This window comes from Heliconius melpomene, chromosome 19, assembly GCF_056956725.1.
Source record: "Heliconius melpomene rosina isolate 202511_hmr_F chromosome 19, ASM5695672v1, whole genome shotgun sequence".
Classification (NCBI taxonomy): domain Eukaryota; kingdom Metazoa; phylum Arthropoda; class Insecta; order Lepidoptera; family Nymphalidae; genus Heliconius; species Heliconius melpomene.
The window spans coordinates 4,354,269-4,369,818 of NC_140407.1; the positions used below are offsets into that span (position 1 = coordinate 4,354,269).

General features: G+C 34.9%; 2 protein-coding genes across 5 annotated transcripts; both read left to right on the forward strand.

Moving 5' to 3' along the window:
- The first annotated feature begins 704 nt into the window (after positions 1 to 704).
- LOC146528420 (uncharacterized) lies at positions 705 to 1,664 on the forward strand. The gene has a single exon (XM_085202818.1). The coding sequence runs from the start codon at positions 945 to 947 to the stop codon at positions 1,662 to 1,664; it is 720 nt and encodes a 239-aa protein (XP_085058944.1). The 5' UTR covers positions 705 to 944.
- A 7,531-nt stretch (positions 1,665 to 9,195) lies between these two features.
- On the forward strand, positions 9,196 to 15,504 carry LOC146528421 (facilitated trehalose transporter Tret1-like). Of its 4 annotated transcripts, none has more exons than XM_085203583.1 (8): positions 9,196 to 9,374; positions 9,736 to 9,946; positions 10,678 to 10,833; positions 11,325 to 11,523; positions 12,760 to 12,950; positions 13,406 to 13,791; positions 14,043 to 14,154; positions 15,063 to 15,504. In XM_085203583.1, the coding sequence occupies exons 2-8, from the start codon at positions 9,859 to 9,861 to the stop codon at positions 15,326 to 15,328; spliced, it is 1,398 nt and encodes a 465-aa protein (XP_085059709.1). In that variant the 5' UTR covers positions 9,196 to 9,374; positions 9,736 to 9,858; the 3' UTR covers positions 15,329 to 15,504. The 4 variants fall into 4 exon arrangements, with proteins under 4 accessions (XP_085059709.1, XP_085059708.1, XP_085059712.1 ...); XM_085203582.1 differs by having other exon boundaries at positions 9,843 to 9,946; XM_085203586.1 differs by having other exon boundaries at positions 9,196 to 9,362.
- The last annotated feature ends 46 nt before the right edge of the window (positions 15,505 to 15,550 follow it).

A 15,550-nucleotide genomic window follows, 5' to 3' on the forward strand; every position in this document is an offset into this window, starting at 1 on the left:
CGTCAGGGCAGTCCACCTCAATGTGAACCAACGTGTTCACCTAAACAGTCGCAATCATTCTCGAATTTTTCTACTAATTCGTGTGATTCAGGTAATTTATATATCTAATAATAATTGTTAATTTGTTTTTCCTAACATATTTTTTAGTTAATATAATTATACACCTATTCGATGTAAGCTAAAAACTTTCGTCGTGTTAAATTTGGAATTTCATTTCTCGACAGTAAAATTTAAATAGATCTACAATATATCCAATTATTTTAAGGAATATTGTGTAAGCTATTATTTTTCAGATACTACTAGATTGTAGATTCTGATACTAGAACTTAAAACCAGAGACAGCTTAATTTTTTTTTCAGGTTCACACTGTAACCCGCTTACACCAGGGTAGGTAACAGTAAATTGTGTTAAGACACTCTGTTGCCCACTATCCACCGAATTCAGGATACATTGCGTGTTGCGTTTGCAACGCCGTAATTATAATATTAATATATTTAAATAATTCAGCTATGCTTTACTTATAAATAATTCATATTTAAGAATTTCGTTTATTCATGAAATCTCGAAAATAATTAACATCTTTTTCAGATACACAGCACTTGGAACAATTGAGAACATTTTCTTCAGAATCTCATCTTTCGAATGTGGACCAGGAAATGTTAGTCTCCGCTTTGGAAAATTTATCTAGTACGGTGGGCCAGCTTTCGACTCAGATTAAGAACATTATGTGCAAAATAAAAGAAGTTGCTGCTCGATAAATAGTATAAAGTTTTTAGTACAGTTTCAACATAAAAAAAAGAAATTACTTTCTAACCCGCCGTTGCCGTTCTGTCAGTAGGATGTCATCACACTTGTCAATAATGTTTGAAAATTTAATCATGAGCTAAACTATAAATATAAACGATGATCAACAAAATAACCTAAATCTTGCAAACTTAACCAAAATGCCAAAATGTAGCAAGGTAAAAAATCCCTGTAAAATATGTTTAGGAACAGTTTCACAAAAAAATGGAATACAGTGTCAAGGAGCATGCCATAATTGGGTGCACTACAACTGCCTTAACTACACCCCGGGGAAGATTAAAGATGTAAAAGCAGGTGTCATACAAATAACATGCCCGTGTCCGGATTGCAAAACGACTTTGCCAAAGGAATATCGAGTCGATGAACCATTTAGTTGTACCAATACCCAATGTCCAGCAAACTTGCCTCCAAAATGTGGAAATATACTTTGTCCGATCAACAAAGATAAAGAAACGCAAGAAACACCACTAACTACAGGATCGGCGTTAGATAAATGTGGTAAAAGTTGCAAAGTGAATAGCAATCCTCGGAAACCAGAAATTTTGCAGCCGTCACCTGTACAGCTCAGTGCTCCTCCTCATACTTCTTTGGCTAATAAGGGCTGTCCCTCAGGCTGTTCTTCTGAAGAAGCTCCTGGTGATATTGACCGCAAGGGTAGTCCAATTCTTCCATATATGGGCACTCTTGAACAAATGTGTAACACAGTTGGGCAATTAACTAACCAAATCAATAGCTTAATGGCTAAAATGCAACAAGCTGTTAGAGAGAGAAGCGGGTCTCCTCAAAAATCTCCTAAAAGTTCTAAACCAATCTGTATAAAACCATGTTACTGTCCGCGAAATCCAGGCCGACCTAAATGATTATCCCATATTTTTCAATGTTCAATAATGTAGAATTATTCAGATACTTTTTTATAATATTTTAAAATAAAATAAAAGTTCTAATGGAGACTATATTATATTCCAAATTGTTTTTAGTTCTGATTTTGGCCAAATATTAACACTTTTTTTTCAGCTTCACGCTTCACGCTGTATCTCGCACACAGTAGGAGCGATATTATTACTATGTATTATTAAGGATAGTCTGTGGCTCTACAAACTATAATATTTACCAGAGCCTCGTGTTTAAATTTGTGTGCCGTAACGGGAGGATAAGTTTGTACTTGGCACTATCTGATCCTATCAATATATTCAATTTCACGCAAGAATGACGTACATACAATTTCGTGATGATTGATAACACTAATTACTTGGCAAGTCCTTAAGCCTATTTCATATACATTAATATATAATATAGCTTAAAGTTAAGCTCACAACTTTGTTTGCGTTGACATATTTAAAATCTTAAGTAACAAAAAGAGCGACTAGACTAGACTTTGGGCATTAAATATTTTAGTTTTCCGCTCTAGTTTATTTGACACACTACAGCGTTGAGTTTCGCCATTCAATATGTAATATTTCGAAACATTGATCGAGAAGTGCGGAACGATATGTCTTAATATTAGTTTCCGTCTATCTACCCTGGTAAATACAGCGTTAACCTACGCTTTCATATATAAATAAAACAATATGTTTAGACCATTCTAGAACAAATTTACGTGTTGACATCTTTATTGGGCACTGTACGCCAATATTTATATACCTATGTCCTATATGTTATAATAACAATGGATCTTAAAGCTTTATCTTTGTATAATATTGTAGTAAATTTACTATCATTGTATATTACCTAATGTTAGGATTCATATATATGTATGTATGTATGTATATGACGCAGTTCTGGCCTAGTTGGAAAGAGCCTAAGTGATTTTTAGTGCCTTTTATATAACATGCGGAGAAAACATAGTGTCAATACATTCCGTTGAATGGTCGAACTCAACTCAAGTAAAGCGAAGAAATAATGATAGTTCACTCTTCCGAGTGGGAATCGACCCCACAACTATCGTGTTAACAGTCAGATGCTTTGCCGCTGCGCCGCGATGACCTTAGAAAAAATAAATAAAATAAAATTAATTGCCTGATCTTATTTTACGAAGGCATTTCATTGACACAAATGATAATAAAAGTGGTAGAAGATATGTTTTTATAGAAATTGTCAGGTCTACCAATACAAGATTAATTTTAATAAATATCTTTATAACGAGCCAAAAAAGTAGAAGGAACCGTACTGAACCGGAAATCGAACCTTATGAGTTATGAATATATGTATTACTATTCTTTCTTTTAGTTTCACTGTACTGTAGTACTTCAGTACATGGCGGCATTCATGGCGGAACCCGACGTTGCGCTTTTGCCTTGTCGTCAGAGCGAGGAAATGAAAATAGATAATATTTGTTTACCATGAATGGGAATCGAATCTATAACCATCGATGATTCAATTGTATTAGTACACTTTTAAGAGAGTGCCTATTATATAACCAAATTTGACTGGCTAAATTGACTGTAACATTAAAATTTAGATTTGGATAGATATTGCCATTGATTGCCAATTTAAATCAAATTGAAGTTCTGTAACTAACCTTAAGATCACGTTACTTATGTTAAAGTGGGATTTATATTCAAATATATTATAATACACGTGTTCATATTATATTCAAATATACATAATATATCCATATATGTATGTATCCTATCCTATCCTATATCTTATAAAACAAAGTCGCTTTTCGTGTCTGTCTGTTGTTTCTAACTCTTCTTCTTCTAAACCACCCAACGGATTTCATTGCGGTTTTCACCATTAGGTCGAGTATTTTTCGTAGAAGGTTTATATATAGTTTATTATTTGTACATTCTTATGTAAATTAACATAAATACGAAAAATATGAATAAAGTCCTACCCGCTGAGACACTTTCGCGCATGCGCTGCTTTAATGGTAAGTACTACATGAAAAAAATGTACTGGAGTATTGTTCCTCTCAATGAGATCTACAAAAAAGTCCGCGAGAGCATATTTTTATCTTTTAAGGATAACGTGTAGTGATCATATTTCTGTCTAAAAAATAATAATTTCAATATATTTTTTATTGTGAGGGGTATTTCTCCATAATGGTATTAATCCTTATCCTTTAAAATACTTTATTAATTTTCTACGTTAAACGAAGATAAAATTTGCTTTTTACACAATTTCGAAATTGCGAATAGTTTAAGAGAAAAACGCATTTAATTGTTGACACATCACGTCGTTGACACTTCAGCAGTATCGACTCAAGTTTTACTTATCCCTTACTCTCAGCATATAAATAAGTATATTAGTTACGTTGGCCATTTAATGTAGATCAAAACTGTCTTTACTGTTTTTCATTTTAATAAGTACTTTAGAAGTTGTTATAATATCAAAAAATCCTTGCTGCGAAACGGCTCGCCACTCGGTGGTTCAGTGGTAGAATGCTCGCCTGCCACGCGGGCGGCCCGTGTTTGATTCCCGGCCGATGCATTCTATTTAATTTTCCTCACAGGTAGCCACGTAGTGCTTGCTTTTCATCAGGGACAGAATACCCTCTTAAGCATTAACCACAAGCAAAAAAAAAAACCCGCCTGCCTTTATAGCAACGAAGATTTAGATGCGTTTGCACGTATTGGATAATTAGAGTTGAATGTATTATTTCAGCGCGATATATTTTTTGTAGTAGTTATTAGTAGGTAGGCTTTTGTTTATAATTTCTTCCGTTTAAAAATAGTCATTTAACTATCTAAAAATAGTCATTTAAATATATTTTAATAAGTACTTGAAAAGATTAGTAGCACAGATTTAAAATTACGGTACCTACTAAAAAATTTTTATTTTTTTTTTTTGGAAAAAGGACAAGGCAAACGAGCGTTCGGGTCACCTGATGATGATCACCGCCGCCCACGACCCCGTGCAGCACCGGAGGAGCTACAGGTGCGTTGCCGGCCTTTGAGGTGGAGATAGACGCGCTTCTTGAAGGTACCCATATCGTACCGACCTGGAAACACTGCCGCGGGTAGGCCATTCCACAGTTCGGTGGCGCGTGGAAGGAAATTTCTACGAAACCGCACAGTAGTGGAGTGCCACGTATCCAGGTGGTGTGGATGGTATTTAAGTTTGTGACGTACTGTGCGGTTGGAAAATTCGGCGGCAGGTAACAGGTCGAACAGTTCCTCAGAACACTCACCATGAAAAATGCGATAGAGAACGCACAGCGAGGAGACGTCTCTACGCAGACCCAAAGTGTCAAGCCTTTCACAGCACATTGGGTCCTTAATGATTCGAACGGCTCTACGTTGTATGCGATCAAATGGGTCAAGCTGATACTGGGGTGCACCAGCCCAGAGATGAGAACAGTACTCCATATGAGGCCGAACCTGGGCCCTATATAGGGCTAATCGGTGTTTTGGCGTGAAGTACCGTCTCGCTCTATTGATGACCCCCAGTTTCTTCGAGGCCAACTTGGCCTTGCTTTCCAGATGATCGCGATACTGGCAGTCACTTTAAGGCCCAATAAAACATTAAGGCCCAATATACTGATACTGGGCGCGGCTGAAAGGGGAGTGTTCTGAAAGACTGGCGATACGATAAATGGGGTTTTTTTAGTGGTTAACGCGCAAACCTGTGTCTTCAGGGGGTTAAATTGGACCAGGTTCTTCTCACCCCATGAAGAGACATTCTCGAGGGATGCCTCAACAGAAGACACAAGTTTATTTCGGCACTGTTCAGCGTTTTCCCGAGAAAGACTTGCGCGGCCGGAGTAAACAGCGTCCACCGTGCTGTCATCTGCATAGCAATGAATGCTAGAATCTTCCAGCATGTCATTGATATGCAGAAGAAACAGCGTGGGGAACAGCACGCAGCCTTGGGGAACGCCAGCGTTCACGGGCATATGTTTGGAGCAAAAACCGTTGACAGCGACCTTGATGCTGCGCCCAGTGAGAAAGCTGGCGATCCACCTGCATAAGTTCTCGGGAAGCCCATAGGATGGAAGTTTAGCAAGGAGCGCCCCATGCCACACTCGATCAAAGGCCTTCGCCATGTCTAAACTAACTGCCAGGCCCTCTCCCTTGCTTTCAATAGCCGCAGCCCAACGGTGGGTAAGGTAAACCAGAAGATCACCGGTTGAGCGACCATGGCGGAAGCCATATTGACGGTCATTAATCAATCGGTGATCCTCTAGATAAACCAAGAGCTGGCTATTGATGATGCTCTCCATGACTTTTGAGAGTAGGGAGGTGATGGCAATAGGCCTGTAGTTAGATGGATCGGAACTATCGCCCTTCTTCGGGATCGGGTGGATAAGAGCGCTCTTCCATGAATCTGGGACTACGCCGACTGAGTAAGAGTGCCGAAACAAACGCGTTAGCACCGGTGTCAGCTCAGGAGCACAAGAACGAAGCACTAAGGGGGAGATGCCATCTGGCCCGCTCGACTTATGGATGTCCAACGAGGACAGAGCTCGCCTTACAGCTTTTTGGCTGAACTTAACTTCAGGCATTGAGCTCTGGGACCGCGAGATGGTCGGTGGCGTTGATCCTTGGTCATCCAAAGTCGAGTTCGAGGCAAAGAGAGCGCCCAGGAGATCGGCTTTCTCTTTCGCCGTATGGACCAAGATGTCATTCCCCTTGCGTAAAGGCGGAAGCGAAGGCTGGCTGGAGTTGCCGAGTGCCGCCTTTGAGAGCGCCCAAAACTGGTGAGTTCCGGACGGATAGCTCTCAAGCTTCTCGCCGATTTTGGCGATATGCTCGGACCTTGCTTTGGCAATTTGCCGCTTAAAGGACCTAGAGGCCCGGTTATACTCTCTTTTTGAGGCTTTCACCTTCGGATCCTTAGTAGCCAGTGCCTCGGCCCAGATTTGATATGCCTCGCGTTTGCTAAGGGCAGCAAGTTTGCAAGACGTATCAAACTAAGGCTGTGACTTGCCACCGATGGGCACTACAGTGCTAGGAATATAAAGTTCCATGCCCTGCAGAACCACGTCGGCAACATCAGCGGCACAGGTACTAGGATCATCAGAAGAGAAGCAAACCGGCCCCCAGGGATAAGATGAGTAAAATGTACGCATCCCATCCCAATCTGCTGACTACTGACGAAACTACGAAACTACGAAAATGCGGGTTGCATTAGGGTTTAATTAATTTTCACATTATATTAAGTGCTTTGCAAACATACATTATATGAATAATCCAGCAGTAAAAGCGGGCGAAGCCGCAAGGGGGTCGCTAGTATATCTATAAACCTATAAAAATAACTTATTAGAAATATGACAAAATCGGTCAAGTGTGAGTCGTTCTCGCCGATTAAGGGTTCCAAATGTTATATTTGGAATATTATTGTAAGCTTCGTAATGGTAGTTAATAAATTTAAGTTTTCTACTTATAATTTAATATAAAATTAACTACAAATATAAGTTTGTAATAGTTTATTTCTATGATATTCTTATATATATTATCCATTTTTCGGCTTCCTTTCTTTCTTTGTAAGCTCTTTTTTCTTGTGAATTTTATATACTTGAATTATATATTTTTCATATACCTAAATTATACAGGTTAATTACTAGTAACAATGTACTATTAATAATTAATTTACAACTTATGTTCAACTTAACACGTTTAACGTGTGTGATGTACTAGAGAGAGAAGCGTCACAAGCTGAACACTTATGCCGATCGTGCTTCTCTATCGATTGTTCTGCGCTCTCGCTCGCACACTTGGCTCAGGTGGAACGTGACAATGAGTCCTGCTTTTTCGTGCGTGCAGCCGGTGTTCATAGTTTAATAAGACGTTATCACGTGAACAAGAAGTTATTACAGTAACTAAAACGTGATTTTCTTTTATCAACTTTTAAAGGTCCTTCACCTTTGTTATTATCAAATCCAGTTAGATTGTACCGGCTATCAAAAGCAATGATCTTAGATGAATATCTACTATCAAGTGATATTACCTTATATTGAACAGTAAGCTACGTATGTATAGTAATTTTTAAAATTGAATATTTTGTAGCAATGTATGTATTTTATAGTTTCACATTGTATCCCAGACTCTAGGAAGGTGGGTAAATAAAATTAATCTAGGTTTCTTTTGTTTATTAAGACACTGTTCCACACGTAAAGCCAAATTTTGGATACGTCGGATATTGAGTGACGTATCTAAACGCCGTGTTTTATCTTGTTACCAGAGCGATGTCCTTGGCGTTATTCGAACCGACACTACAACATTAGAACAATTGCATAATTACGCATTTAATAATGTCTATATTTAATAATATACCTACAGACTACAGATACAATGTAATTGTTACGCAAGTATCTTTTTAGTATTTACTCGTTTAACGTTCAATTGTTTTTAAAAATAATCTAAATATATACTTTTTTTTTAATTTTATCGCTAAAAAACGATAAAAAAGTATTTTTTTATTTCTCACATATCTATTTATTTATTTTAAATGAGATTTTCAATAGTGATAGATAGCAATGTAAAATATTTTATATTTAAAGAACTATACATAAGCTACTAATGTTTTGGTTTACTAGAGCGGGGAAATGAAAATATTAAATATTTCAATAATTCCAGTGGGAGTCGAACCCACAACATGAAACGTTTACATATGCACACTGGTGCCTCTGCGCCACGAATGGCCTCATAAAATTTTTCTTTTCATATTTTCTCCAATTTCATAAAAAAAAATCTAATCTCATCATTAAGCGCCAATTTAAAGCGGCGTCTTCAAATACACATCGAAATAGCGATAAAAGATATATAGAGAATTGATCGTGATTGAATTATATAGTAATTTATAATTTCATTTAAATATATTTAATTACTATGTTCCGTATATTTAATAAAAAATATAATATGTATCGAGTTCCTTCAGCTTAAATTTTTGAGTTTTTCCTACATAGCATTGAAACATGAATAGAGAATGAGTGGTTATACACTCTCTTCCCTCTTTCCGCTCAAGATAACAAGAGTTACGTGTTGACGTAATTTTTTGTAATTTTCATATTGAAAGACACTCGTTTCTGACTTTCCGTCAACTTCTGGGGGCATTGTGTATCAAGTGGTAGAACGCCACACTTTTTGTCTCGTTACATTAAAATATTTTATTTTGTTATATTTTAAAACTTAAAAGTTTTGTTTTGATGATGGAGATTTTTTCGCTAGTTCAAGTTTGTCAGTCACTCACGTTCCAATGGTCCGAGTTATTGCTGAGGGGCCCCGTGTATTGCAACTTTCCTATGGTCTACTCAAATATCTAAAGAAATAATAAAAAAAATCAAAATGTTTTTTGGGGAATGTATTTTTACTAATTTAAATACAAAATTTCATAATTTTTATAATAATAGGAATACGTGCAGTTTCAAATATCACGTACTCTAGACGGTTAGCTCCATATTTACTATTTATATGAATAACCAAATGGATAACAACATTGTAGTCGTATATTATAAGTACTAACCTACTTAACAAAAGTGAAGTGGTGAGTTTGAATTGTCTCACGGGGCTTAACAATGTATTGCTCTTAACAGATATTACTAGATACTCGTAGTTCTACTTTAATTGTTGTTTGTCAATGACGTGTTATAAATGTAAAAAGAATCTATTATAGATGTAAGTTCAAATGTAAGTAGCTTTTTAATAATTGTATGATTTTTTAGCTTCACGCTGTATCCTGCACATAACAAGGTAGGCAGAGCGAACTTGGGAACTTAGTGTCTACACTAACACACTCCGTTCCCACCAAGACACTTGCGTTCCCCACTTTCCGCAGAATTCTTAAGGCATTGCGTGTTGAGTGGCTGAACCCAACGCCACGCTTTGCACCCTTTGCTTACTTTGCCAGTAAGAAAATGAAAATATTAAATATTTATTTCTCCCTAGTAAGAATCAATCCCACAGTCTTTGCATTTATAAACAAGTATTTCTTTCATTAAGGAACCCTAAAAACGACGAATATTACGAATCAATATTAAACATTTTACAGCAGTCTCGTTTTGGATAGGTAGAGATAGAGTAAAATATTTCTTTTGAAATGGTGCAATTATAAATAATATCCACATATTATATTCAAAATATTTCATATAAATATAGAATAAAACTGTGATCGATGGAAGATAAATACGAGTACGCACCAGTTGAGAACAAAGTGAAAATGACGTCAAGTATAAAATATCAGTTGCTCATTGTAGCTTGTAGTAAGTATTTGATTTTGATATTAGTGTTTTTTTTTTTATTTTGGCAAAAATTAAATTAATTTCACGCTTTATCCCGCAACTAGCCAGGCAGGCAGAAGGAACCTAATATTAAGATAGAATTTTCACCTCAATTTCCGGGGTATTGTGTGCTGCGTAGTGGAACTTAACACCTCGCTTTGTCTTGATACAAAGCGAGGCAATGAAATTTATTCTTTTAAGTGGAAATCGAACCCATAACCGTCGCTTCTATAATAGAATGTTCAGTCGCTGCACTAAGACGGGCTCAATTCATATTTTCACTTAGATATTTTTACATCTACAGGTAGGTAAAACAATTTAGTCACTCTATTCTCCTTTGTCTGACAGTTTATTGATTTTGTATGCTTTTGGTACAATCCCTAAAGTTCCCGAGTTTGTGAAGCTAAGTTACGCACATCAAACTTTTATTGTATTTTTTTAACTAATATGACAGACAACAACTATTTTACAGACAATATTAATAGTAAATTAATGTAATAAAATCAGTTAAGCCGTTTTATAGTATGTTGTGACGTGAATGTCAACACTTTATCTTATGACCCCAGAGCCAGAAAAATAAAAATTACTCGTCCTCCAAATAGAAATCGAATCCACATTCAATTATTTTCCACATTAACACCCCGAGAGTAACAACTTACAAGGATTTCAACGAAGTTAAGAATTTTTTAAGATTATTATTCCTTATTTTTCAGTAAACATCGGTCAAATCGTCGTCGGATATAGCGTGGGATGGTCAGCACCGATTATACCTAAGTTGCAAGATCCGAAACAAACGCCTTTGCCAGTGCCCATTACGGCGTTAGAGGCTTCTTGGGTAGGGTCTTTGCTCTATATTGGCTCTATGGTTGGTAAGTAATAGCTGTTACCATACTTAGAAATGTTTTTTTAGTAAAAATATTTTTTATGCCAGTTAATTAATTTTCTTTTTTTTTTTATTTATATTTTTATCTATTTCATGACATTTTTTTATCTATTTCATGACATCATCTATTCGGCGGAAAGTGGAGAATGGAAGTGTCCTAATTGGAAAAGAGTATTAGGTTCCACGATTCTCTCTGCCTATGGTGTTGAGAGGAATTATAGAGAATATCAAAATTATCTCAATTTTATTAACTAATTGATTGTAAATTCGATGGTCCCCTCACTCGGGGAAATAAAAATAATCGGGATGATTTCCTGAAAGAGAAAACATAGTGTTGAGTTTTTCCACTTAAAGACGAACCAATGTCCTAGATTAGGGCGGAAGGAAGAGAACAGATAAACTTGAGATCTCTCCGCCTACTCAGCTATTCGTGCTATAAAGCAAAAAGTTGTAAAAAAAATATTATTTTTATTTCAGGTCCATATGTAACCGGGATTCTGTCTAATATAATTGGTCGAAAACCATGTCTTATTATAGGGGGATGTCTAAACATAATTTCATATATCCTGGTAGTGACTACTAAGAACATTGCTATGGTGTACGCGGTAAGGATCATCAGTGGTCTGGGCATGGGGATAACTACAGTTGGCAATATTGTTTATGTTGGTGAAATTGCGTAAGTAATAAGTATCATTTATGTTTTGTTTAGTTTATTCGAAATGATCTTGAGATCCTTTTGTCAAATAAAATTTTAGTTTAAAAAATTAAGCTTTAAGCTCCAATCAAAAATTATTATGTTATGGCTTATCCAATTTATTTCTACAAAATTCGGATGTAGAAAAAACATACTGCAGTTTTTTTTCTAAGGCCAATAATGGTGAAGACGAAGAAATAATAATATCAAATCTAGGATTATAGAAATTTCATTCCTATCTAATTTAACTTCTAAACTGATAATTTGAAGCGATAACATCGCCGTTAGATATAAAAGATAATTCCTACTAATATTATGATTATTTTAATGATGAATTTAGTAACGATTAAAATAATTCTATAGGCGGTGCACTTTTTTTCTCACATGTAAAAGCTCTATGATTGATTGGTGTGATATAACCTTTGCTTCTTATCACATAGGGTTTAGATTTAATATCGTCAAAATCGTCTAATTTATCATAATTATTCTTCGATTGTTTAATTAATTTTCTTATCTATCAATTTTATCTGCCGTTTGTAGAAATATTTTTTTACTAATTAATCGTGCTTAGAAATTGTTTGTTAGAATCCCTTACCTACAAAGGTAAAAAGGGAACCCTTATAAGATTTTTGTCATAAGACTGCTAAGACCATTTATCTCGAGATTGCGTAGAAGTATTAAGTTCAAATTAATCTATGGATATATCCTTGAAACACAAAATAAATCAAGATACAAGCAATTCTGCAGCAATGAATTGAATGAATGAATTTGTATGAAATGAGCCGCGTAACCAAAATTTACAGGGTACTTCTTGTGGAACTACAGTTATGGGATTTGGCAAGAAGTGGGAACTTACAATCTGAAAAGTAAAAAATTAACAGGTTGATAGGATATGAAAAAAATATTAAGAACTTTTAACTTAATTGTTAACTTTTAGACTTAATGTTGTACTTTCTGTTGACGTGTTTGGAGAGAGAGAGTCTACACTCTCTAAGGATCCTCCGACTATTTCCTCAATTCTCTCCTCAGTCCTCAATCCTCAATTTTTTGACGATTTCCCAACGATTTCCCAACGTTCCTGCGAGAACAAGAACAAACGGGACATATATTTTATTTTTTATTTTTATACTTTTTGGCACTAGTTTATAAACGAGGATGTTCTATAGCGTCCATTTAGGTTTTTTTGATTTCTAATTAGTTTTTTTATTATTCTTTTAGGTCAACACATATCCGAGGTATTCTCCTAACCTCCACGTCAATAGTTGGAATATCAGGCACATTGTTAGTTTATTCAGTGGTACCGTACGTGACTTATGTAGAAACTGGGTACATAGCGCTAGCTATAAGTATAGCTCATGTTATAGGTTTATTTTTTATACCTGAGTCTCCTGTCTATTATGCAATGAAAGGTTGGTATTAGATATATTTATATTTTGCACAAAATAAATAATTTTATTATTGTATGAAATTTCCCAAAAACCCAGCAAAAACTTGGAAGATTTAAATCTTTTGTTTCCATTACGTTAAACTGGTTGTTTGATTGAAGTTGTATGAGCTTAATTGACCAAATCCCAAACTGCTAAGTTAAGCCTTGTTAAAGTTAGTTAAATGTGAAAATAATTTATTTGTTAGTTTCGCTGTATTTCTAAAAATCCTGTACATAGCAAGTTAGGCAGATAGAAATTGGGAACCCTGTATTCAGGCACTTCCTTCCTATTAAGAGTGGAAGCATTACTTGTTGAGTGGAGGAAATCAACGGCTCAAAAACTTATTTTTTATATACTAATTGCTTTTTATTTTGCGATGTGTCAATCAGCTATTATAAAATATATCAATTAAAATCAACACATATTGATATTTTCAGACAAAGACATTACAGCCACAAAGACTCTCAACTTACTAGGACGATCGGGAGATGTAGAGAAAGTACTTGAAACTTTTGCCAATAAAAATACAGGATCGAACAAAATCAAAGATTGGATCGAGATATTCACTATAAAGTCAAACAGAATGTCCCTATTCATTACATTTACTTTGGGAGCTTTTCAACAGACTAGCGGAGTAGCGGTTGTTTTGTTTTTTGCGACTACGATATTTAATTTAGCTGGTTCCACTATAAGGTCGGACTTAGCTACTATCATAATTGGAGTTACCAGATTGGTGTCTGGTCTTATAGCTCCAGCATTCGTTGAAAGATCTGGGAGGAAGATTTTGTTATTGATCTCAATGGCAGCATGTGCTGTTAGCTTGGTATGTTTGTTTAAATATATTTATCTTCTGCACGATCACCTTTTAGTAGGCAGGGAATTTTTGTGTTGTGTTCTCTCTTTCTTTCTCCAATTAATGATGTAATAGTGCGAGATGACAATCAATTTTAAAATTTTACACAATCATCGTTATTACAAATATCGTCAGGCTTCTTGGAATATTGTTGGCGACTTCTCCATACACATAAAAAATATGTAAATATAAGTTAATTCTTTACAATTATTATATTTTAGTCGATGCTGGGATTGTACTTTTATTTGGATAGAATAAAGAGCCCTGCTATAGAGTCAATTGGATGGCTACCTCTGGTTGCACTCATTGTCTATTTCTTTTGTTACGAGGCTGGTAAGAATTGATTTTAAACTATAATTAATATTTTATATTTCTACACATCCAGTATTTAGCCAAATAGGTACGAAAAACCGTTGTTTCAAAGTATTTTGTGAGAAATAATAGTGCAAAGGCATTTTTCATTTCTCTCACATTTTACTGCATTTTCGAGACATTATTTGGCGAAAAACAGTGTACTTCGTATAAGTATGCTATGACTATGAAAGAAATAAAATAAAATATTAGCATATTAAGAATTGAACTACATTTGCATAATAAATGTAAAGAAAAAACTACGGAGTCAGTGATACAATTTTATGTAGAAATAATCCTACAGAAATTAATATTGTTGAATTTGTATGCTGAGGCACTGCATTGTTCTCGTAAATGAAATTGCTTTAGATCAAAGATTATTTTTATATACGTACAGACATTAAAAGTATTTTTAAAATTATCTTATACTTTAATTTTTAATATGCAAATTCTTAATTGAATTTTATTATTTTTAGCACTATCATTTTTATAATACTTTGTGATAATTGTAAGGCTAAGAGAAACCACTATCACTCTGTTCTTTATTCTTAATAATTAATAATATTCTTTATTTCTTATATTTTAAAGTGCTATTCTACACAACGAAAAACAAAACACTTTTTAGAAAATATATCAAAATTTTTTTCGTACCACAACTTATTTAATTATGTTGTTACTTCTTTGTAGGGAGATATTTACCAATTTCCGCTACCAAAAGAATTAAATAAGTTATAACAAGCATATAAGTATTTCGACGTAGCTCGATGAAAACGTATAGTTTAGTTTGTCAGAGTGCTTGAACGGTTTCCAAGAGGCGTGGGTTCAAATCCCGCTATATTATTATGTTTGTTTCTTAAAAAGTAGGTATTTAGTTTTTATATGTTTTCTAGGTTTCGGAACCATACCAAACGCAATCGTAGGTGAGATGTTCAGGGCCAACGTGCGTTCCAATGGATCAGCTTTAGCCATCACCCTTACTTGGCTAGTTGGGTTTGGATTGACAACTAGTTTCACAACCATGGTGGATGTACTGGGGGGCGACGTTACCTTCTGGCTGTTCGGAGGTTCCTGTATATTAGCGTTTCTTTTTACCTTTTTCTGTTTACCGGAAACAAAAGGAAAAACTTTGAATGAGATACAAGATATGTTAAGCTAATTTTAATAGAAATTACATGTATAGTCCATAAATAATTTTACGAGATTAGAATAAGTTGAGGTTATTTATTGTGCTAACGTTATTTATTGTTTTGTATATACTAGTTATTTATTGTATTTAATTAAATATATGTATAATTTATTCTTATTTAAGATTATAGTGAGAATATTTTTTAACTATGTTTTTAATTTTTTATGCCATTAAAAATTGTACCTAACAGAA